The sequence below is a fragment of the Balaenoptera borealis genome (assembly GCF_965194805.1).
Source record: "Balaenoptera borealis genome assembly, chromosome: 14".
NCBI classification, from domain to species: Eukaryota; Metazoa; Chordata; class Mammalia; order Artiodactyla; family Balaenopteridae; genus Balaenoptera; species Balaenoptera borealis.
Window position 1 is genome coordinate 89075568 of NC_138875.1, and position 23057 is coordinate 89098624.

General features: G+C 39.0%; 1 protein-coding gene, 1 long non-coding RNA gene and 1 pseudogene across 3 annotated transcripts in view; 1 reads left to right on the forward strand and 2 right to left on the reverse strand.

The window, feature by feature from the left end:
* Nucleotides 1-23057, reverse strand: part of TMEM132D (transmembrane protein 132D) — a 679902-nt gene that overhangs the window by 350251 nt on the left and 306594 nt on the right. The window contains exon 3 of the mRNA XM_082353214.1: nt 16964-17110. Within this exon, the coding sequence (XP_082209340.1) occupies nt 16964-17110 (147 nt within the window). The remainder of the gene's footprint in view (nt 1-16963; nt 17111-23057) is intronic.
* Nucleotides 1-23057, reverse strand: part of LOC309610394 (cytochrome c oxidase subunit 6A1, mitochondrial pseudogene) — a 571916-nt pseudogene that overhangs the window by 169566 nt on the left and 379293 nt on the right. The gene's annotated exons all lie outside the window — the stretch shown is intronic.
* Nucleotides 1-23057, forward strand: part of LOC309610411 — a 334801-nt gene that overhangs the window by 163991 nt on the left and 147753 nt on the right. The window lies entirely within an intron of this gene.

Sequence of the window (23057 nt, forward strand, 5' to 3'; positions counted from 1 at the left end):
CTGGGCGGGTTCTTTCTGGAGACCTCAGGGGAGTATCCATTGCCTTGCCTTTTTCAGCTTTTAGAGGCGGCCTGCATTCCTTGGCCCCTTGGCCCTTTTTTGAATCCTTTAAACGTCTGATTCCACTGTAACCTCTCTATTTCTATAATCAAGCCTTCCTCTACTTCCCCCGTATAAGGACCACTGTAATCACATTAGGTCTACCAGGATAACTCACGATAATCTCCCCATCCCAGGATCCCTAATGTAACCACATCTGCAAAGACTTCTACCCGGTGAGGTAACATATTCACAGGTTCCAGGAATTAGAACATAGACAGTTTCTGGGGGGAGGGAAGGAGGCAGGCATTATTCAGCCTACGCCAGGGAGTCACTTAGGTTACCTAAATTTTGCTGGATCTCCATTTCATGATCCATAAAATGAGGATGGTATTTTTGCCTTTAGTGTTGAGAGAATGAATCAAATGAGCTCAGCGTAGAGTAGTTATAGGTAAAACACTCAGAAGATGTTGGATCATACTCATCTCTTAATAAGTGGAAGATATTAGCAGTCGATTTACTGTTTGGAGGTGTCCCAAAATAGACATTATACTGTAATGAAAAGGGCTAATCTGAGGTTCTGGGAATATCTAAAGATGGAGGAGATGAGGGAGGGGATTAAAGACAGCAAAGCCATTGGGGCTGGAGGGACCACAACTGCCCACCCAGGGTGGGACAGAGCTGAGCTCCATCTTCAGTGGTGTCAAGCCATCTCATTGCCCTATGTTAAAATAGCCCTCGCCAATAAATACTAAATGAAATTTCCCTTCCATGCAAAATTCAATTCACATCTTCTCATAAACCCTGCCTAAGGCTTCTGCTACAATTTCTTAGGCTATAACCCCATCACAAGGTCACTCTGAAATTAGTTTGGAGGCAGTTTTCTCTGTGGCAGGCACGGGTGAATAAGGAATAAGGGAAAATTATGCTTTTTTTTATATTTGGGCTTTAAAAATAAAATTCAACTTCTGATACTATCCATTGAATCAGAACTTGTTGATTTCCTTTATTTTATATGATTTTGATATATGTCCTAAGAGTATTATATAATGGATCAATTCCAATGTATCTTATTAAAAGATAAGGTACATTATATCTCATCAGCATTGCAAGTATTTTCATTAATCCAATCCAAAGTGAATTTAGCTATGTGTTCTTAAATGTAAACACACACAAAAATGTACAATGTATGTAATTACTAAGATAATCAGAAGGCAATCATTTTTCAAAGATAATTCTTTTTCCAAGGAGAGTAAACGATTTCATGAATACCTTGACAGCTCCCTTCAAGCCAACCCTGATTTCAGTCCTGAAGAAAATGTGTGTATTTCTCTATGGCAAGTTTAGAATAACAATAAAAGAATTAAACCTTCTGGATATTTTAGGTAATTAATAAAACTAATCTATGCTTATTGTAAAGACTGGCAAATGTCAACAAATGAAGGACAGACTTTAATATCCATGAGAACAGATATTCTGTTTTGTTTAGCATTGAACCCATGTACAATACAGTACCGAGCACATGCTAGGTTCTCAAAAAAAAAAAAAAAGGTGTATGGTCTCAATTGAAGAGAAAAAAAATATCACCCATAATCTCACTGTAATTAAAATTTTGTGATAGAAATTTCATTTTTAGCCTTTGGACTATGTTGTATGTATGTGTATACGTATCAGTAAATTAAGAGCATTTTCTTATACCAATAAATCTTGAAAATAGCATTTTATTGGCCCTGTCACATTCTGCTATGTGAATATGATCAATTTTTTTAATCATTCCCCTATCCTTAATGATTAGTGTATTCTAAAATTTTTACTATTAATTAAAGTGTGAAGACCATGCTTAATATTTCTGATTAATTATTTAGGATAAGTTCCTAGAATATAGGACCAAAGGGTTAATCAACATTTTAACAAATCTTGGCACACACAGATATATTGTTTTTCTGTATGGGAACTTCTATGAAGATTTTCTGTTATTTACAATTATACTGATGTGAAGTTGTACTAAAATATACTTTTCTCAAATGCAGCATAGAGGGGTTTAGGCTTTAACACGTTACGGATATTTTGTCCTTGAAATATGTCTCGCCCCACTTTTTTTTTTTTTTTTTTGTAGATAGTGGCCACTTTAATTCACGCAATGAGTGATACAAACCATTTGAAGGCAATAAAGCAGTTTGACACACAGAATTTTTTGGCATGAAAGTGGAGAGGGGGTGAAGAGAAGAGAAAGATACTAACATTTTGCCTCACCCCATTTTAAGACACCTAAACTTTAAGGAAGGGTTATTAATCTGGTGTCCATGGAGATGGAATTCAGGGATCTTGGATGGGAAAAATGCAGCTTTATATATGTATTTATCTATCTAGCCATGAACTGAAATCCGTCTATCTATCTATCTATCATCTATCTACCTATCAATCTATCTATAACTATCTGCCTTTCCATCCGTCTATCCATCCATCATCCATCTATCATCTGTCTATCCATCCATCCATCAACTCATCTATCAACTTTATCTATCAATCTATCTATCTATCAATCTTCTATCTATCTAGCCTTGAACTGAAATTTAGCATATCCTTCAAAAATAAATGCAGTGGTGACGGTGACTTTTCAGCAATAGAAGTCACAGTGATCTTCCTATCACATTGCCTTTGTAATAGAGATTTCAAAATATATTCCACCCTTTACGTATATTTAAAAGCGCAGTACTTATCACACGTGCTGCTAGTCTTCGTTCTTAGGGTTTTATTAAGGAAGCACATATACCCCATCACAATGGAAAATATTTTGAAAGATGTAAAAGAAAAATCTATGCACACAACCATGAAGCCGTGTATGCTGACACACATCTTCATTCCAACTTATTACTGGTACTTAACAATCATTCTCTCCACACAGCCCCTTCAGGAATCCATATTGTCTCATTTCTTTGCTAGGGCTTCACACAGGTTTCCTCTGTAAGGATTTGTTATAACAAGCACCTACACACCACACAAAATGCTGTTCTCATCCACGTTCCACTCAGCCTCAGGAGTGTGTAATCAAAACCACATTTAGCAAGTATCTCAGACTTCAAGAGTTTCACGAGGAAAATGGTGAGTGATTATAGACAAACACAATACCCATGACAAAAAATGATGTCGACTGAATTGAAAGAATACCTTGGTATGTTTAAAGAGTCCCACGTGACTTCTGCACATTGTGAAATTGATCCTAACACAATTACATCCTTCCTCTATAGGTATTCTGTCCACAACTGAAAAAAACAACAACACTTTTTTCTTCTGAAATATTTCAGACTTGAGATTATAGGAAAGGGGTCACTGACTTTGCAATGTGAGTCATCCTAGGCATCTTATTTCTATGGTGTAAAAACTGGATCTACCTTTATGACAAAGATGAAAGAGCCAGAGTCCCCTGCATTTACTGACTGGCATCTTTTGTTTAAAGAAACAAAACCTCTTTAAAATAGTGAGATGAAAGCTTTTACTGCTGCCTGTAATTAGAGTGGCTGGTCAGCGGGTCATTTCTCCTCCTGATGACTACAGAACATTTAAACTGAAGTTAAGTTTTCCTCTGAGAGGAAGTTTTCTAAAACTTATAAAAGAGCAAGTTTATATAAAAAGAAAAGGAAAATAAATTTAGAAAGAATTCAGGTAACCTGGTGCCTGATAACTTAGTGGATTCCAGTGAAAAGCTGAAAATCAAGTAATTTAAAATGAGATCTAGAAATTGTATATACAGCCTCCCCTCAGTATCTTGGGGGATTAGTTCCCACCCTCACCTCCACAAATACCAGAATCTACGGATGCTCAAGTCGCTTATACACAATGGTGTCGTATTCGCGTATAATCTATGCACATCTTCCCATATACTTTAAATCATCTCTAGGTTACTCATAATACCTGATGCCATGTAAATGTTACATAAAGAGTTGTAAATACAATGTAAATGCTATGTAAACAGTTGCTGGTGCGAGCAAATTCAAGTTCTGCTTTTTGGAAAATGCTGAAATTTTTTTAAAAATATTTTTGATCTGCAGTTGGTTGAATCTGTGGATGTGGAACCCGTGGATAAGGAGGGCTTCCTGTACATGGACTCATAGGATATGTCATGTCATGTGACCGGCTCCTACCTCTCAGTATACTTCTGAGATTTATCCAGGTTTTTGTTTTGTTTTTTGGGGGTTTTTTTGCCATGCTGCACAGCTTGTGGGATTTTAGTTCCCCGACCAGGGATTGAACCTGGGCCCTCGGCAGTGAGAGTACAGAGTCCTAACCACTGGACCACCAGGGAATTCCTTATCCACGTTTTTTCATGCATCAGGAGATAGTTCCTTTTCATTGCCATGTAGTATTCCATTGCTAAAATGTAGCACCGTTTTTAATCCACTCACCAGCTGATACACATTTGGGTTATTTCCAGCTTGGGCTATTGTGGAAAAAGCAAAATTATGGATTCAGAAAAGAGACAAGTGGTTGTCTGGAATTAGGGAAGAAGTGGGGATTCATGGCAAATGGGTAAAAAGGGACTTTTTCTGCTGATGGAAGTGTTCTTAAACTAGATGGTATAATGGCTGGCCAAAAAAATAAATTTTCTAAAACTCATTTAACTGCACACTTAAAATGGGTTAATTTTAAGGTATATGATTTATAACAAAATCTGTTTTTTTTTAAAAAAAAGAGCTCTAGGTAGGAATATAAAGTCCCATGCCCTTATTGCTAATTTTTCTAACTATGTCTCAGTTCAAGTACCATTCCTAAGAAGTGAAAGTCCACCAGGCTAACTGCTGACAAAATCAATCACCAGGGTTAAAAGACTAAAAAGTTACCAAAGAAACTCCTTGAACTGGCACACAGCACGGAAGAATGAGGGCTGTCAGAGAAAGGTGCATTTAGAAATGATAGCAAATCCAAAACATGGACACTTAAAATAAGACATCCCATCCAAGAGAACAATAATCAGACTAAAATTTTTGGAACATAAGAAACAAGGTGATGCTTTTCACAGTTGGACAGTAAATAAAGCTTCTTTGGATGGATCCCATAATTTTTCTTCTGTTTCTTTTTTTAATGTTCCATGAAATACTATTATCTTTCTAAACTGCTCCCCAGGCCTTCAAGAAATAGATGATCCAATTTACAGCATTTGCTTCAGCAAGCTAAGCACACCAGGGAAACCTGGGGGTTTCGAGATGCTTGGTAGGGTGCTGACAGCAAAGGACAGTCGTGGAGGGTGAGGGCACAGATCAGAGACTGGAGGTCCGCACAGCTACATGATCAAAAAACTGACTCTCCCACAGAACTTGGCCCGCACTCTCAAAAGTATCTAAGGTACGCGGAAATCTGTGCACCTTTTTTTTGCAGTGGAGACTTACCAAAACAAATATGACTACAAAAGCTCATGAGCCTTTTAAAATTAAAATAATTTTATATTTTGCATTGTGCATATATATTATGCATACATATGTAATTATAAATATAGACATGGATAGGTAAGTTGTAGATATGGATATATATGTAAATACAGAGACAGAGATAAAGATATACAGATATATAGATACCGATTTATATAGATATAGACGTGTTTTTTCCTGTAGGACTTTTATTGATAATGTTTTCCATGTTTGGAAGGAAGGACCCTAAGGGCTATGTATCCATGGCTGTAAACACACACATACACACACACCTGTGCACACACACACATTCACTGAAGTTTCAAGTTCAGAAATTTGCATGAAGACAAATATTAGCCCATGGTTTTCTTGATGGGATGTTCACACGTCACATCAGATATTTCTGCCACTGCAGACATTTTTGGTCATTCCAATGAATGAAGATGCTTTGTGAAATCACAAGCCCAGGGCAACTCAACATTAGCCATGATCTGTGACCCTGGAGAGTGTTTATGAAGTAGTCTGATGAACACCAGCAAGTGGCATCATACAATTATTGTTGCATAAATAGGTTATTATTTATGCTGCATTGGTGTAGCTCTAGCAGAAAAAACAGTCGGTGTTTTTTATTACAGCGCCCTGGAGATCCTATCCAAAGCAAAGGCAATTTCCCCAGTAAAGATGTGCAGCGGTAACTCACTGCTGTGCTGAAAGTGGGTGTTAAATAATTTAATTCTAAATTTGGTAGTCTACTTGGAAATGGGAGATGTTAAATACCAAATATATGGATGTAATAAAAGTAAAGCAACACAAGGGTAAATTAAGGCAAACCTCACACTTCCCCGTGAGACTGCCTAATGGGATTGTATGCGTGTCAGGAAGTGGAAAATGAGTCAGCCCGAGGTATAATTTCATAGGGCACTAGACTCATAACTCTCCTTCACTGTAATGCCACGTGCTTGAATGATCACCGCCTCCTCTCCGAGTCTGTATGTTTCTGATGGGAGTGATACAATGGGACACAACTCGAATGCTGTGTCAGGAAGATCTTAAAGCGCTCTCTTCCAGGGTGCCTGCCCGCCACCCTTGCACACCTTCCTCTGGGCTGTCTTTCAAATGCTGGTCTCTTAAGTAGCAGCCATGTCTCATCCCATTTATATCTGTATTACTTCAGCATTTTTCTGCGGGTCTCTTTTTAGAATTACTAGAGTGGTATCATACTGTACATGTTATTATTCAAGTTTCCCACTCCCCTTAACATTTTCAGGTCAAACTGAGACAGGCTGGGACCTGGGACCTGGGACCCTCTGCTGCAGTGCTTGCACCTGGACAAACCGCTCCTTCAGCAACAAAATACAAAGAAATTATAAGGGACTAAAAAGAACCGCTCGCATGAGCAGTTGGGGCAAATTATGGACAAAAAGATACAAAAAGACCAAAAACCCAACTGCCACTTCTGAAGGGCCAGGAGCAAAAACAGGGTATTGGGAGAAAAACAAAGGTACTGTGCATGCCCCCTGCACACAACACCACCAAAGCGGGGGGCAGACCACCTAAGCCACGCCTCTGCCCCCACCCCCGGACCCACGCCTACCCTCACCCCAGATAAGGAACCAGCTCGCCCCACCTCAAGGAGCGAACAAGGGAACCTGTCCCTTGTCCTTGCTCCCCACTGCTGCAGCGGGGGCCCCAATAAAGCCTTTCCTGTATCTCTTATCAATTTCTATTCATTCAGGAAGGCTAAGCGCCCTAGTTGGTAACAAAATTAATGTTGATAAACATTAATAACTACATGTAGGCAATTCTTCATAATTGCTGCATAAGTTTCAATTATATGAATGTATCATTTTTAAATCAATTCACCTTTTGATGGATATTCAGGTTGCTTTCAACAGTTAGCTGTTTTTTAAAAATGCAACAATCAACACTCTTGTGCACATCCCTCCATATCCATGGCTAAGCTTTCATCTGGAGGAGCGGTACCTAGACCTGTCATTTTAGGGTCACGTGGATGCATGTTTTTTGGGGGTTTTTTTACATTATTATTTATTTATTTATTTATTTATTTTTGGCTGTGTTGGGTCTTCGTTTCTGCGTGAGGGCTTTCTCCAGTTGCGGCGAGCGGGGGCCACTCTTCATCGCGGTGCGCGGGCCTCTCACCGTCGCGGCCTCGCTTGTTGTGGAGCACAGGCTCCAGACGTGCAGGCTCAGTAGTTGTGGCTCACGGGCCTAGTTGCTCCGCGGCATGTGGGATCCTCCCAGACCAGGGCTCGAACCCGTGTCCCCTGCATCGGCAAGCAGATTCTCAACCACTGCGCCACCAGGGAAGCCCCGATGCATGTTTTAAAAGTCAGTAGCCAGTAGGTCCTTGTTGGTTATCTATTTAATATATAGTAGTGTGTATATTTTAATCCCAAACTCTTAATTTAACCCTCCCCCCCCCTTTGGTAACTTTCTGCCAATACGATTAGGAGAAATGATATCTTGTTGTATTGGTAGCAATACCTTTGTCTGTTGTATCCCTAATGCAGACGTTATTAAAACAAACTTGAATGGAAATGCTTCTGACAACTTCTAAATGTAAAGACAATCTTAAAAAATGACACAAATGAACTTACTTACAAAACAGAAACAGACTCACAGACTTAGAAAACAAAGGGGAAAGGTGGGGGAGGGATGAATTAGGAGTTTGGGACTAACGTACACACACTACTATATATAAAATACATAATCAACAAGGACCTACTGTAGAGCACAGGGAACTCTACTCAATATTCTGTAATGACCTATATGGGAAAACAATCTGAAAAAGAATAGATACATGTATATGTATAACTGAATCACTATGCTGTACACCTGAAACTAACACATTGTAAATCAACTATACTCCAATATAAAATACAAAAAAAAAAAATAAAGACAATGGGGAACCTTTGTTCACACTTGATACAGACTCCATGTACAACTAATGTAATTCATCTGGTACTCTGAGAAACTGTCAGTTAGGCTGTGGAAATGAAGTATAATCTTTCATATCTAGGAGGACCTGGGTATGTCTGCTGCATATACTACGTAGTCATTTTAACAATTTAAGGACAATTAATAGACGGGTTTTCTTGAACTGATGTTCTTGATTGATTATTTCAAAGTGTGTCTGTTCACATGTGGGATTATATAAGAGTCTCACAATAGTCCAGCGAAGGCTGACATCGTTAGGGCCGATGGTACAGAACAGGATGTTTTACCTCTTGTTCCTCTCTGGTGAAATGTGAGACAGCTAGCATAAAAATGAGAAATGAATATTAGATTTCCTGAATCTTACAGCCATTCTCTTCCTACTCTTTGTGAAGGAATTATCTTTCAGATGGTAATATGTATGACTATTATAATCCGTAAGAGCCAATGATAAGGATACTGAAAGCATTTAAGGCATCAAAAAAATCCCACTCACCACAGAAAAGACATAATAACATTTTGATAACTTTATACCATTGTCTCAGGTTTTGTTGTTATTAAACTCAGGTTCTGGATGTCAGTAGAGCTGAACTGTCTCGCCGAAGACAGATTGCTAGAAAATACCTCTAATCAAATTATCATATTAATAAAAAACCTCAAGATCTTTTTTTTTCCATCACTTGATCTGTTATCCTGAAACAGTCAAGCAGCAGTAAATTGCAATCATTAAAACTGCTTTCTAAAGCAAAACCGAACATTTTTAAACAATCTATAATATCTCCATTACGAGTAATTTTTGCCCGGAACCACCACCAAAAAAAGGCCAGATCTTTCTGGCTTCAAATTTGGACAAGTCAGCAGATGAATTAAGCATCCCAAAATTGTCAGTATGCCACGCAGCAATGACAAGGACAGATGTCCAGACTCTACTAAACAATTTTCCCAGCCACGTTGCATTTTAACTTTATTTTTTGTTTGTTTTCCGTATCTTATCTTTTCCTAATTAAAAAAAAAATCTATGTTCACTATGGGACTTTTCAAAAATACATACTGAGTCAATGAAGGGGACATACTGAGTCAATGAATCACAAGTAATATCGCCATCATAGACAACAGCCTGATTGAATATCTTCTAAATTTTCCCTGTCCTATATTTATTGATAAACAAAATTGGTATTATCTCGTAGGCCCTTTTGTAATCTACTGATTTTCATAACAGATTTATCAAGATATAATTCATATGCTATAAAAGTCACCATTTTAATGTTTACCATCCAGTGGTTTTTAGTTGAACAACCATCAGCACTATTTAATTTTAGAATATTTTTATTACTCCCGAAAGAAACCTCATATCCACGACCAGAATCTCTCCATTTTCCCCTCCCCAGGCAACCACTAAGCTACTGTGTCTAAAAATTTGCCTCTCTGGACATCATGTATAAATGGAATCATACAATGTATGGTCTTTTTTGTCTGGTTTATTTTACGTAGTACCATGTTTTCAAGGTTCATCTATGTTGTAGCATCTATCAGCACTTCTCCCTTTTTTAATGCCAAATAATATTCCATTGCATGGATAGATCACGTGTTTGCCCACTCATCTATTATATATATATATATATATATATATATATATATATATATATATATATATATATATATGACAAATGCTGCTGTGAACTTGTGTGTTCACATGTGCGGACATTTGCTTTCAGTTCTCTTAGGTGTAGAACTAGTAGTGCCGAATCTTATGGTAACCAGGTAATCTCCAGCTGTTCCTGTGGTCATTCTACGTACTCTTGCTTGATTGGTTTTCAGGTGTTTCTCTTTCTTATTTTCATTTCTTTCTCATTCTCTCTTCTGAAGGTTCTCTTTCTCCTAAACTTTTCTCTCAAGTTCACTGATTTCATTTTCTACAGTAGCAAATCCAATAGACATTGAGTTTCTCACCCCATCTTTATCTCACATGGCTTCTTCTCCTTGCTGGCTTCCTCTGTCTTTGATGATACCATGCTTATTTTGAATCTGAGACCACTGATCAATGCTTAAAATCATCTCTATTTCATGCACAAAGTTCTGTCTTTGTCTCTGATTTTTAAGAGTTTTCCCCAAAATTCTTATGGTGATATTTTCATATGCCTATGGGTTTTCTGCCTGTTTGGGTATCTGCTCCAAAGGTGTGCTCCTCACCCAGTAGCGGCCTTTTACTGTTACTGGTCCAGAGAGGAAATCTTGCTGGATTTGACATGTCCATGCTCACCTGTAGCAGCACCTACTGGCAATATTAGGAGATAGGCCTGATTTTTTTTTTTTATGCCTGGGTCACCTCCACTCACATTCCTGGTCCTTTTCTTTTTAGTGCACAATTAAGATTGGCGATCTTGGGCTTCCCTCGTGGTGCAGTGGTTGAGAGTCGGCCTGCCAATGCAGGGGACACAGGTTCGAGCCCTGGTCTGGGAAGATCCCACATGCCGAGGAGCAACTGGGCCCGTGAGCCACAACTACTGAGCCTGCGCGTCTGGAGCCTGTGCTCCGCAACAAGAGAGGCCGCGATAGTGAAGAGGCCCGCGCACCGCAATGAAGAGTGGCCCCCGCTTGCTGCAACTAGAGAAAGCCCTCGCACAGAAACGAAGACCCAACACAGCCAAAAAAATAAAATATAAAAATAAATAAATAATAAAAAGATTACTATTAAAAAAAAAAAGACTGGCGATCTTTTCATCCTCCTTCAACCCAGTCCTGCAGTTTTCACAAACACTTCTCTATGTTTCTAACATACACATGATAACTTTTCTTATTTATTTATTTATTTAATTGGAGTATAGTGACTTATAATGGTGTGTTAGTTTCTGGTGTACAGCGAAGTGATTCAGATATATATGAATATGGTTTATTACAGGATATTTAATATGTTAAATGTACTTAACAAGCATGGGCAACATCCTGATTGAATATCTTCTAAATTTTCCCTGTCCCATATTTATTGATAAACAAAATTGTTATTATCTCTTTTCCATTATGGTTTATTACAGGATTTAATATATTAATAGTTCCCTGTGCTATACAGTAGGACCTTGCTGTTTATCTATTTTAAATATAATAGTTTGTTTTATATATATTAGTTTGTAATCATAACTTTTCCAGTGCATTGCTAATGTGGATCTTCACACCCTTATTATATTTCACTGGAAATTTCCATGGGAACCTGGTAGAATGAAGGAGATAGTTAGGTACCATGCTCTTTCCATCATCCTATTGAAAATCCCACAACATTTATTCCTTATAGATTTCTGAGATCAAGGTTTCTGGTTCCCCAACCCATCCAGTTTGCTTTTCTCTTTGGAGCAGAAAACTAATTCTGAGTTAAGTATACTGCTGCCTGTAATACATGATGTTTCTCACTTCCCTCTGAAGTCTGGTGTGGCCATGTGATTAAGTCCTGACCAATGAGAGGCAGGAGAGTATTGGGGGTTGGCATGAGTTTCTAGAAAAGTTCCTTAAAGGAATTGATCCAGTGGCAAAGGCTCTTTTCTGTCAGTTTTCTTTAGCCTGCAATGCAGATGTGATGACTGGCACTCCAGCAGCCATATTAATCTATGAGGATAAAAGCCATACATTAATATGGTGTTAAGGAAAGATAGGTGCCTGGGACCCTGATAGTACTGAGGAGTTGCCATGCCAGCCATGGCTTGCCTACATCAGGGCTTCTTCGTTGTGACAGAGAAATAAACTTTTACTTTAAGTCACTTTATTTTGTTAAGTCACTCTTATTAAATAATCAAACCTAACAAATGTATTATGAGATGGATTTATCATGCCAGGATACATTTTTCTGAACATACATTCATGATTGTAATCTCATCTCTGTATACTTTAAATATCTCTTTTTATTTATGGCATCTCATGTTACTACTTAAGCTATATTTGTTTTAAAATGAAACATGTTGTAATGGGGAAAAACAAATCTGAATCTATATTGTATCTCTTTCTTTTACTTTAACCTCTGTATTCTATTGCTTTTGCTACAAGTTAAGAATTTGCCTAGAGCCTGAAATATACAAGATAGCCTATTCTCAAGGCTCTGAGCTTTAAAGGTGTAACACTTTTCCATTCCTATAGAGATAAAAAGTTGCAGAAGAGAGTGTAAGGTTTACAGCAGCTGCAAGAACAAAGGATTCCAGCACCAAGAAGTGTGCAGCAACCAACCACACCCCTATGCTTTTAGTATAAAAGAAGGCTGAATTCTAACTCGGGTTAAGATGGTTCTTTGGGACATTAGTCCACCGTCTCCTCTGTCTGCTGGCTTTCCGAATAAAGTCACTATCCCTTTCCCCAACAACCCGTCTGTCAATTTACTGGCCTGTCCTGCGGCGAGCGGTACGAGCTTGAACTCGGTAACAAGATTACCTATGAATAAATGGAAAAGCAGTATAGTGTGAAGGATTATAAACAGATAATTATGAAAAAGGATTAAATCGAACTATGTACTCTTGCTTGTCTACAATCTATTAACAAAGGATAGAGATTTTATAGACATATTAGCCCCTAAAAGAGAAGAATTTCTCTTCCATCAGTAGTCTTGCTGGAGAACTGGAAAGCACATATGTTTCTGTCATTCAAGTTTATTTGACCCCATTTCTCTGTACCACCTAAAATCATTTAAATAGCAACTGTGGCAAACTCTGGAAAACACTCATCTGTGCAGAGAAGAGCAAAGAAATAAAAAGTATGTGACTTTTGTTACTCATTTATCTAAGTTTACATAGTGCTCTAACAGTCAGCAAGACTCAGAAAATGTCAAATGGAATTTGATGGACAGAGCGTACTTAGTTATCCTGCTTCTGTTCCATAGTATTTCCTGGCAATGCTTAGTCAACACAGATCTGACAGCTGTGGGTAACATTCATATGTTAGTACTGTGATGGTAAGGCTTTCAAAAACCAAAGTTCTTCAAAAAACAAAGGATGCATTTCAACTTAGATAATAATCTCCACTCACTCCTGTTGAGTTCATCACTAGCACAAGTGTCTCCTTAATCCATAAAATTACACCTGTCACAGGGACTTAACTTCCTTAAGGCAACTTCACAATCCATGATGCATTATTAGCAATACACAATCCATGACTCTCAAGCTCATGAAGGCTCCCTTTTTTGCATTCCAATGATCTGATGCTGACTTTAAAGAATAACTGAACGTCAAAGAGAGTGGGAAGAAGGTATAAAGCAAAACAGCTTCTGAAGCAAAACCTACTAATGTGAAAACATCCACTCCGTAATACATTCTCCGATTATCCTTCAAAGAAAAGAGAAACAGATCTTCTCCTGGTCCGTTCGCTATCCCAGAGAGTGGAGCATGCTTCTTCTGTATTTAATTCCATAAAGACAGAAGTGAAATAAAAAATTTTGAAGTGAGGATAAAAGTTGAACATAGAAATGAATATATCTGGCTTCCCTGGTGGTGCAGTTGTTGAGAATCTCCCTGCCAATGCAGGGGACACGGGTTTGAGCCCTGGTCTGGGAAGATGCCACATGCCGCGGAGCAACTAAGCCCGTGAGCCACAACTACTGAGCCTGCGCGTCTGGAGCCTGTGCTCCGCAACAAGAGAGGCCACGATAGTGAGAGGCCCGCGCACGGCGATGAAGAGTGGCCCCCGCTCGCCCCAACTAGAGAAAGCCCTTGCACAGAAACGAAGACCCAACACTGCCAAAAATTAATAAATATAAATAAATTAATTTATTTTTAAAAAAAGGAAATGAATATATCGTATTCAAAAAAGTCTATTTTAACTGTATACATTATATTAAATGGTAATACATGCACGTAGTAAAAAAAAAAAAAATCATAGCCCAAATGGCTCACAGTAAAAAGTAATTTACGTTCAGCATTCTCCCCCAACTTGCCAGCTCCTCCCAGTAGAAATCACTGTTAGCCCCTCTGCTCAAAAAGTATTCTTCTCTGGGCTTTCCCCAAATGGGGCATCAATATAGATGTTGTTGTGCACCTTCCTTTTTTGAACAGGTGTATCAGAGGCCATTCAATACGTGTACGTACAGATTTGCATCATTATACACAGAGTAACAGAGATATAGTCTAACTCTAGAACATCACTAAACAAGTATTTATGGAGAGCCTCATGTGTCCCAGATGCTGCTGTAGGGACTGGAAACAGCTACCAACCAGACCGACACAGTTCCCCAACTAACAGAGCCTGCATTCCACGGCTTCCTCAGTAAGCAAAGCCTTCCTGGCTTCAGTGTAAGAACTGGATTCCAAAAGAAGAGAATAAACCTCCGCATCATCATAACATATGTGAGTACATAAATCCCATAAAAATGTACATGTGTATATAGGCACATATTTAAACAGCTATATCATATATATGTTCCGTATACACGAACTATGTATACATATACTATATATATACTATGTATACATATATGACGTATTACAAAGACACATAATGTACTGTATATGCACATACATATAGTATTCTCTATATACATGTACACATATATTACATACATAGACATACATATGTGTGTTTGTGTATGTCTGTGTGTGTACATATGCTTCTTCCATCATCTAGACCCATAGCAGGAAACAGAAAACTGACATCAGAATCTACAAAGGGATAAGGAATATTCTCCATAGTGAATGGCATGCTGATACCAGACCTTTGAAGGACTAGGTTGGTAGTCCATTCAGGGAATTTGTTTCTTAAAGAAGATACTGTTACAGATGAAAGGGAAAAAAAACAATGGCAAGGACCACACCTATGTATGATTCGATATGTTCTAGAGCTGTTGATTTTTTGTTTCATTTAAGGAAGTGTTAAAACCCCTTGGGAGTGCCTGCCTTACATGATCCATAAAAAGGCAGCTGCCACTTTACACCTTAATGGGGATCAGCCGCCCTGGGAAAGTTTCCTTATTTCTCCACGCCCAAGACGACCTGAATGAATACTTAGCCAGAAATGTAATAAAACGTTTCAAAACGGTTCAAATCTCTCTGCATTTCATACGTAACACTACAATCACTACTACTCCCACTAATCCGCAGAGTAAATGGCAAGAAGAAACAAGAGGGAAAATCAGCACATTGGTTGAGACTTCTCCCAAATCCCCCCACTCTTTCTGGTAAAGAATAGTAAAATATCTATCCATCTATCATCTGTCTATCATCTATCTATCTATCTATCTATCTATCTATATCCATCTGGTCTACCTCTCTATCATTATCTATCTACCGAGCTACCTACCTATCTGCTTATCTATCTATCCTTCCTAATTTCTGCCAACTTCGCAACACAAAGGAAACCTTTCATGGAGGTGGCATCTTATTTCCCAAATCATATCACTGGCACAGACACCTTTGGAAGTGAGCTTATTTGTAAGCTCATGAAGGTACTCCGTGTGGCACAGCATTACTATGTAAACATTTGAGGCAGAACTCAGATACAGACTTCTCCTTTTCCCCCCTCATCTGCTCTACAAGCAGATCTTCAAGAAAAAATCTTGAAACACTGGTCACAAAAGGATAGTCACAGGCCAGAGCTTGACAGTTGATAACCCGAATCCCAGAGCACCCACATGAAACAGAGGAGCACAGAGGGAAATCCACATCACATCACCCCCAAATTGGCATCCAATGCTCTTTGGAAATAACCCCCCCCCCCAAAAAAAGCAGAATAGCCGTCAACTGAGATTCATGACCTCTATATTAGAATAAATAATGGACAATAAATATTTTCCAAACATTGAGCTATAAAGTTCAAAAAGCTGACTCCTGAAATAATGCTACATACCTAGGATTGGTCCATTCATAATTATTTCAATTGCCAGCAACATAAAGAGCAAAAATCAACCAGCCTAAAAGTGGCAAAAACAGGTGACCAGATCAGAAATATATTGGAGCCACAAATGAGGTTTCGGGAAACAGAAATAAATCAAGAACCACTGAGTTTCCAAGTCTCTGCCCAGCTGTGAATAGACTGTTTCTAACTTGGTGGGTATCAGAGACAGAGTCACAATTCCCTATAATTCCACAGCAGATCATTCACAGGTCCATCAGAAAATCCCGGCACAAAATGCAATCCACGCATTATATTTAAATCGACACGGCAAATGTGGAAGGCACCTCTGTGTGCCACGAGATCGACAAGCTCTGGGTGTTCTGTTTTGTTTTGTTTTACAACAAAATCTTGTTTGAAACACTTGCAAAATGGGCCATTTTATCAGAGCTGCCCAGACTTTTCGTTTTACCTAATCATATGGATTAGAAAGAGGCCGTGTTGCAGTGGAACATCATTTCGAGATAAATTCCATTTGCATGGAGTAATCCCTGCAGGTGACCCGGAGCTGTGCTGGGATTGTAAGTAGGTCCACTGTGAATAATAGCCCACCTTTTTCCAAGTGAAGGATTCTATCCATCTCACCTGGAAGCACTAATAATACAGACGACGCACCCCAAGTGCAAACCGCGGTGGAAGTGGTTGTCAGCAAATTGGGGAAAAAGGAGGCCACCGCTGCAGCGAACCTGAATATATGGCAGGCCGCTGGGACTCACCTGTTTTCCGAGCCAGCCGATTTCTTCTGACAAACGATGACAGCTGGTGTGTACTTCCCAGCGTAACCCGTGCTCTTCTTAACCTCCCACACGGAAGGGCTGCTGGCTCTCACCCCAATGATGTTCATGCCTTTCATCACCTTTACCCTGTTGGAGACAGCAAATGCACAGCTGAGACGGCTCTGGGGCATCCCTGGGTTACCGATGCTTGCGGGGACACAGTGCACTTAATGGCCCATTGTCGCCTGCCAGGTGTAAGCTCATGTTTAATAGAATTTAATCACACATTGGCAATCACCTTCCAATCCATCTGCCCTGATTTCCCCCCCAGTCATTCCTTCCTTTAACAGAGGAGCTAGGAACAGTACACTGACATACGCAAGCATCAGTCACGTAAAGAAATAGAGTAACGCTGTGCTAGTGGAAGCCTTTACTTTTAAGAAAATTAACTGAATACCCTTAGACTGTTAAAACTAAATAGAAAAAGGAAATTCATTAACACTGCACAAGTGGGATTAAAAATAACAATGCACATTCACTGAATGCCTTTTCCATGCCAGGCACTGATGGACCGTTCCTCTGTATTATCTCATCTAATTTCCCAAGCAACGTTCCAAGCTCAAAGGTGGGGAGGGGCTGCAGCTCAGACAGGTTTGGGAATCATGATGGTTCATAGCAAAACACAGGTGCTGAGAGGTGCACAGATGCTCCTGACTTCTACGCTTGTGGTCCTCCCATGACATCACCATCATCATTGTCATCACCAGGACCATCATCCCATCATCATCACTATCACTTACAACAAACCAGGCGCTCTTCTGAGTTCACGGCAGTTTCATCTCATTTCACTCTCACACACGCCCTGTGAGGTCAGTACCATTTTCATTTTCACTGACCAGCTGAGCAACCAGGGGATCAGGTAGCAGGTGACCCAGGATATGAAACGGCTCCCAACCACAGCGCCGGTCCAACCAGGCTCGGTGCTTTCCGTGGCATCACATAAAACTTCCTGGTGCCGAAGCCACTTATCTGACCTGCTCAAGTCCTTCATTACCCAACACTGGCCAGAACCTGTCCTGAGACCTAACATCTTCTCAGACTTTAGACAAATTTGCCAAAGCAGGTGTGCCCTCCATCACAGACTTGGCTTATTATTTCTCTCCTCCATTCACTTATTCCTTCCTTCATTCATTCACAGAAAGGGAGAGGTGACACGCTTATAGGTTTTTCTCTAGGATATCAGAGAAGCCGGATGAGAGAGGTAGAAGGATGGTTTCCTAGTATGCCCTAATGTTTCTCTAAAAGATTTCAAGTGAAAAAACATATATGGGACCCACCCCCCTCCCCGATTACCCAGAAGGAGGAGAAAGGTTCTGGAGGTTGAATTAATCACCAATGCCTAAGGATTTAATCAACCATGGCTGTGTAGTGAAGCCACCATTAAAATCCAAAAGGAGGGGTTTCAGAGAGCCGCCAGGGTGGTGAAGAGGAATGCCCCCACGTGCCACCATGCTGGGCTCCAAACTCCAAGAGGACTGACGTTTCTTTGCTCTCGACCTCACCCTATGAATCTCTTCATCTGGCTGTTGGTTCCTGTGCTTTAATATCTTCGGTAATAAACCACTCATCTGCCGAGTGGCTGACAGAGTCATGGTGCTCCGGCCTGGTGTCAGGCCTGAGCCTCAGAGGTGGGAGAGCCGAGTTCAGGATACTGGACCACCAGAGACCTCCCAGCCCCATGGAATATCATTTAGTGAGAGCTCTCCCAGAGATCTCCGTCTCAACGCTAAGACCCAGCTCCACCCAACAACCAGCAAGCTCCAGTGCTGGACACCCCATGCCAAACAACTAGCAAGACAAGAGCACAACCCCACCCATTAGCAGAGAGGCTGCCTAAAATCATACTAAGTTCACAGACATCCCAAAACACACCACTGGATGCAGCCCTGCCCACCAGAAAGACAAGATCCACCCCACCCACCATAACACAGGCACCAGTCCCCTCCACCAGGAAGCCTACACAAGCCACTGAACCAACCTTAGCCACTGGGGGCAGACACCAAAAACAACGGGAACTATGAACCTGCAGCCTGCGAAAAGGAGATCCCAAACACTAAGTTAAGCAAAACGGAAAGACAGAGAAATACACAGCAGATGAAGGAGCAAGGTAAAAACCCACCAAACCAAACACATGAAGAGGAAATAGGCAATCTACCTGAAAAAGAAGTCAGAGTAATGATAGTAAAGATGATCCAAAATCTTGGAAATAGAATGGAAAAATACAAGAAACATTTAACAAGGACCTAGAAAAACAAAGGAGCAAACAAACAGTGATGAACAACACAATAAATGATATTTAAAATTCTCTAGAAGGGATCAATAGCAGAATAACTGAGGCAGAAGAATGGATAAGTGACCTGGAAGATAAAATAGTGGAAATAACTACTGCAGAGCAGAATAAAGAAAAAAGAATGAAAAGAATTGAGGACAGCCTCAGAGACCTCTGGGACAATATTAAACGCACCAATATTCAAATTATAGAGGTCCCAGGAGAAGAAGAGAAAGAAGAAAGGGACTGAGAAAATATTTGAGAAGATTATAGTTGAAAACTTCCCTAATATGGGAAAGGAAATAGTCAATCAAGTCCAGAAAGTGCAGAGAGTCCCATACAGGATAAATCCAAGGAGAACCACGCCAAGACACATATTAATCAAACGATCAAAAATTAAATACAAAGAAAAAATATTAAAAGCAGCAAGGGAAAAGCAACAATTAACATACAAGGGAAACCCCATAAGGTTAACAGCTGTTTCAGCAGAAACTCTGCAAGCCAGAAGGGAGTGGCAGGACATATTTAAAGTGATGAAAGGGAAAAACCTACAGCCAAGATTACTCTACCCAGCAAGGATCTCATTTAGATTCGACAGAGAAATTAAAACCTTTACAGACAAGCAAAAGCTAAGAGAATTCAGCACCACCAAACCAGCTTTAAAACAAATGCTAAAGGAACTTCTCTAGGCAGGAAACACAAGAGAAGGAAAAGACATACAAAAACAAACCCAAAACAAATTAAGAAAATGGGAATAGGAACATGAATATCAATAATTACTTTAAATGTAAATGGATTAAATGCTCCAACCAAAAGACATAGACTGGCTGAATGGATACAAAAACAAGACCCGTAGATATGCTGTCTACAAGAGACCCACTTCAGACCTAGAGACACATACAGACTGAAACTGAAGGGATGGAAAAAGATATTCCATGCAAATGGAAATCAAAAGAAAGCTGGAGTAGCAATTCTCATATCAGACAAAATAGACTTCAAAATAAAAGACTATTAGAAGAGACAAAAAAGGACACCACACAATGATCAAGGGATCAATCCAGGAAGAAGATATGACAATTGTAAATATTTATGCACCCAACATAGGAGCACCTCTATACATAAAGCAAATACTAACAGCCATAAAAGAGGAAATCGACAGTAACACAGTCATAGCAAGGGGCTTTAACACCCCACTTTCACCAATGGACAGATCATCCAAAATGAAAATAAATAAGGAAACACAAGTTTTAAATGACACATTAAACAAGATGGACTTAACTGATATTTATAGGACATTCCATCCAAAAACAACAGAATACACTTTCTTCTCAAGTGCTCATGGAACAGTCACCAGGATAGATCATATCTTTGGTCACAAATCAAGCCTTGGTAAATTTAAGAAAATTGAAATCATATCAAGTGTCTTTTCCGACCACAACGTTATAAGACTAGATATCAATTACAGGAAAAAAAATGTTAAAAATACAAACATATGGAGGCTAAACAATACGTTACTAAATAACCAAGAGATCACTGAAGAAATCAAAGAGGAAATCAAAAAATACCTAGAAACAAATGACAATGAAAACACAACAACCCAAAACCTATGGGATGCAGCAGTTCTAAGAGGGAAGTTTATACCAATACAATCCTACTGCAAGAAACAAGAAAAATCTCAAATAAACAATCTATCCTTACACCTAAAACAATTAGAGAAAGAAGAACAAAAAAACCCCAAAGTTAGCAGAGGGAAAGAAATCATAAAGATCAGCTCAGAAATAAATGAAAAAGAAATGAAGAAAACAATAGCAAAGATCAATAAAACTAAAAGCTGGTTCTTTGAGAAGATAAACAAAATTGATAAACCATTAGCCAGATACATCAAGAAAAAAAGGGAGAAGACTCAAATCAACAGAATTAGAAATGAAAAAAGAAAAGTAACAACTGACCCTGCAGAAATACAAAGAATCTTGAGGGATTACTACAAGCAACTCTATATGCCAATAAAATGGACAACCTGGAAGAAATGGACAAATTCTTAGAAAAGCACAACCTTCCAAGACTGAACCAGGATGAAACAGAAAATATGAACAGATCAATCACAAGCACTGAAATTGAAACTGTGATTAAAAATCTTCCAACAAACAAAAGCCCAGGACCAGATGGCTTCACAGGTGAATTCTATCAAACATTCACAGAAAAGCTAACACCTATCCTTCTCAAACTCTTCCAAAATATAGGAGAGGGAGGAACACTCCCAAACTCATTCTATGAGGCCACCATCACCGATACCAAAACCAGACAAAGATGTCACAAAGAAAGAAAACTACAGACCAGTATCACTGATGAACATAGATGCTAAAATCCTCAACAAAATACTAGCAAACAGAATCCAACAACACATTGAAACGATCATACACCATGATCAAGTGGGGTTTATCCCAGGAATGCAAGGTTTCTTCAATATACACAAATCAATCAATGTATACACCATATTAACAAGTTGAAGGATAAAAACCATATGATAATCTCAATAGATGCAGAAAAAGCTTTCGATAAAATTCAACACCATTTATGATAACAGCTCTCCAGAAAGCAGACATAGAGGAAACTTACCTCAACATAATAAAGGCCATATATGACAAGCCAACTCGTTCTCAATGATGAAAAACGGAAACCATTTCCTCTAAAATCAGGAACAAGACAAGGATGCCCACAAAACCACTATTATTCAACATAGTTTTGGAAGTTTTAGTCACAGCAATCAGAGAAGAAAAAGAAATAAAAGGAATCCAAATCGGAAAAGAAGAAGTAAAGCTGTCACTGTTTGCAGATGACATGATACTATACATAGAGAACCCTAAAGATGCTACCAGAAAACTACTAGAGCTAGTCAGTGAATTTGGTAAAGTAGCAGGATACAAAATTAATGCACAGAAATCTCTTGCATACCTATACACGAATGATGAAAAAATCTGAAAGAGAAATTAAGGAAACACTCCCATTTACCACTGCAACAAAAAGAATAAAATACCTAGGAATAAACCTACCTAAGGAGACAAAAGACCTGTATGCAGAAAACTATAAGACACTGATGAAAGAAATGAAAGATGATACAAACAGATGGAGAGATATACCATGTTCTTGGATTGGAAGAATCAACATTGTGAAAATGACTATACTACCCAAAGTAATCTACAGATTCAATGCAATCTCTATCAAACTACCAAAGACATTCTGCACAGAACTAGAACCAAAAATTGCACAATTTGTATGGAAACACAAAAGACCCCGAATAGCCAAAGCAATCTTGAGAAAGAAAAAAAGAGCTGGAGGAATCAGGCTCCTGGACTTCAGACTATACTACAAAGCTACAGTAATCAAGAAAGTATGGTACTGGCACAAAAACAGAAATATAGATCAATGGAACAGGATAGAAAGCCCAGAGATAAACCCACGCACATATGGTCACCTTATCTTTGATAAAGGAGGCAAGAATATACAATGGAGAAGAGACAGCCTCTTCAATAAGTGGTGCTGGGAAAACTGGACAGCTACATGTAAAAGAATGAAATTAGAACACTTCTTAACACGGTACACAAAAATAAACTCAAAATGGATTAAATACCTAAATGTAAGGCCAGACACTATAAAACTCTTAGAGGAATACATAGGAAGAACACTCTTTTACATAAATCACAGCAAGATCCTTTTTGACCCACCTCCTAGAGAAATGGAAATAAAAACAAAAATAAACAAATGGGA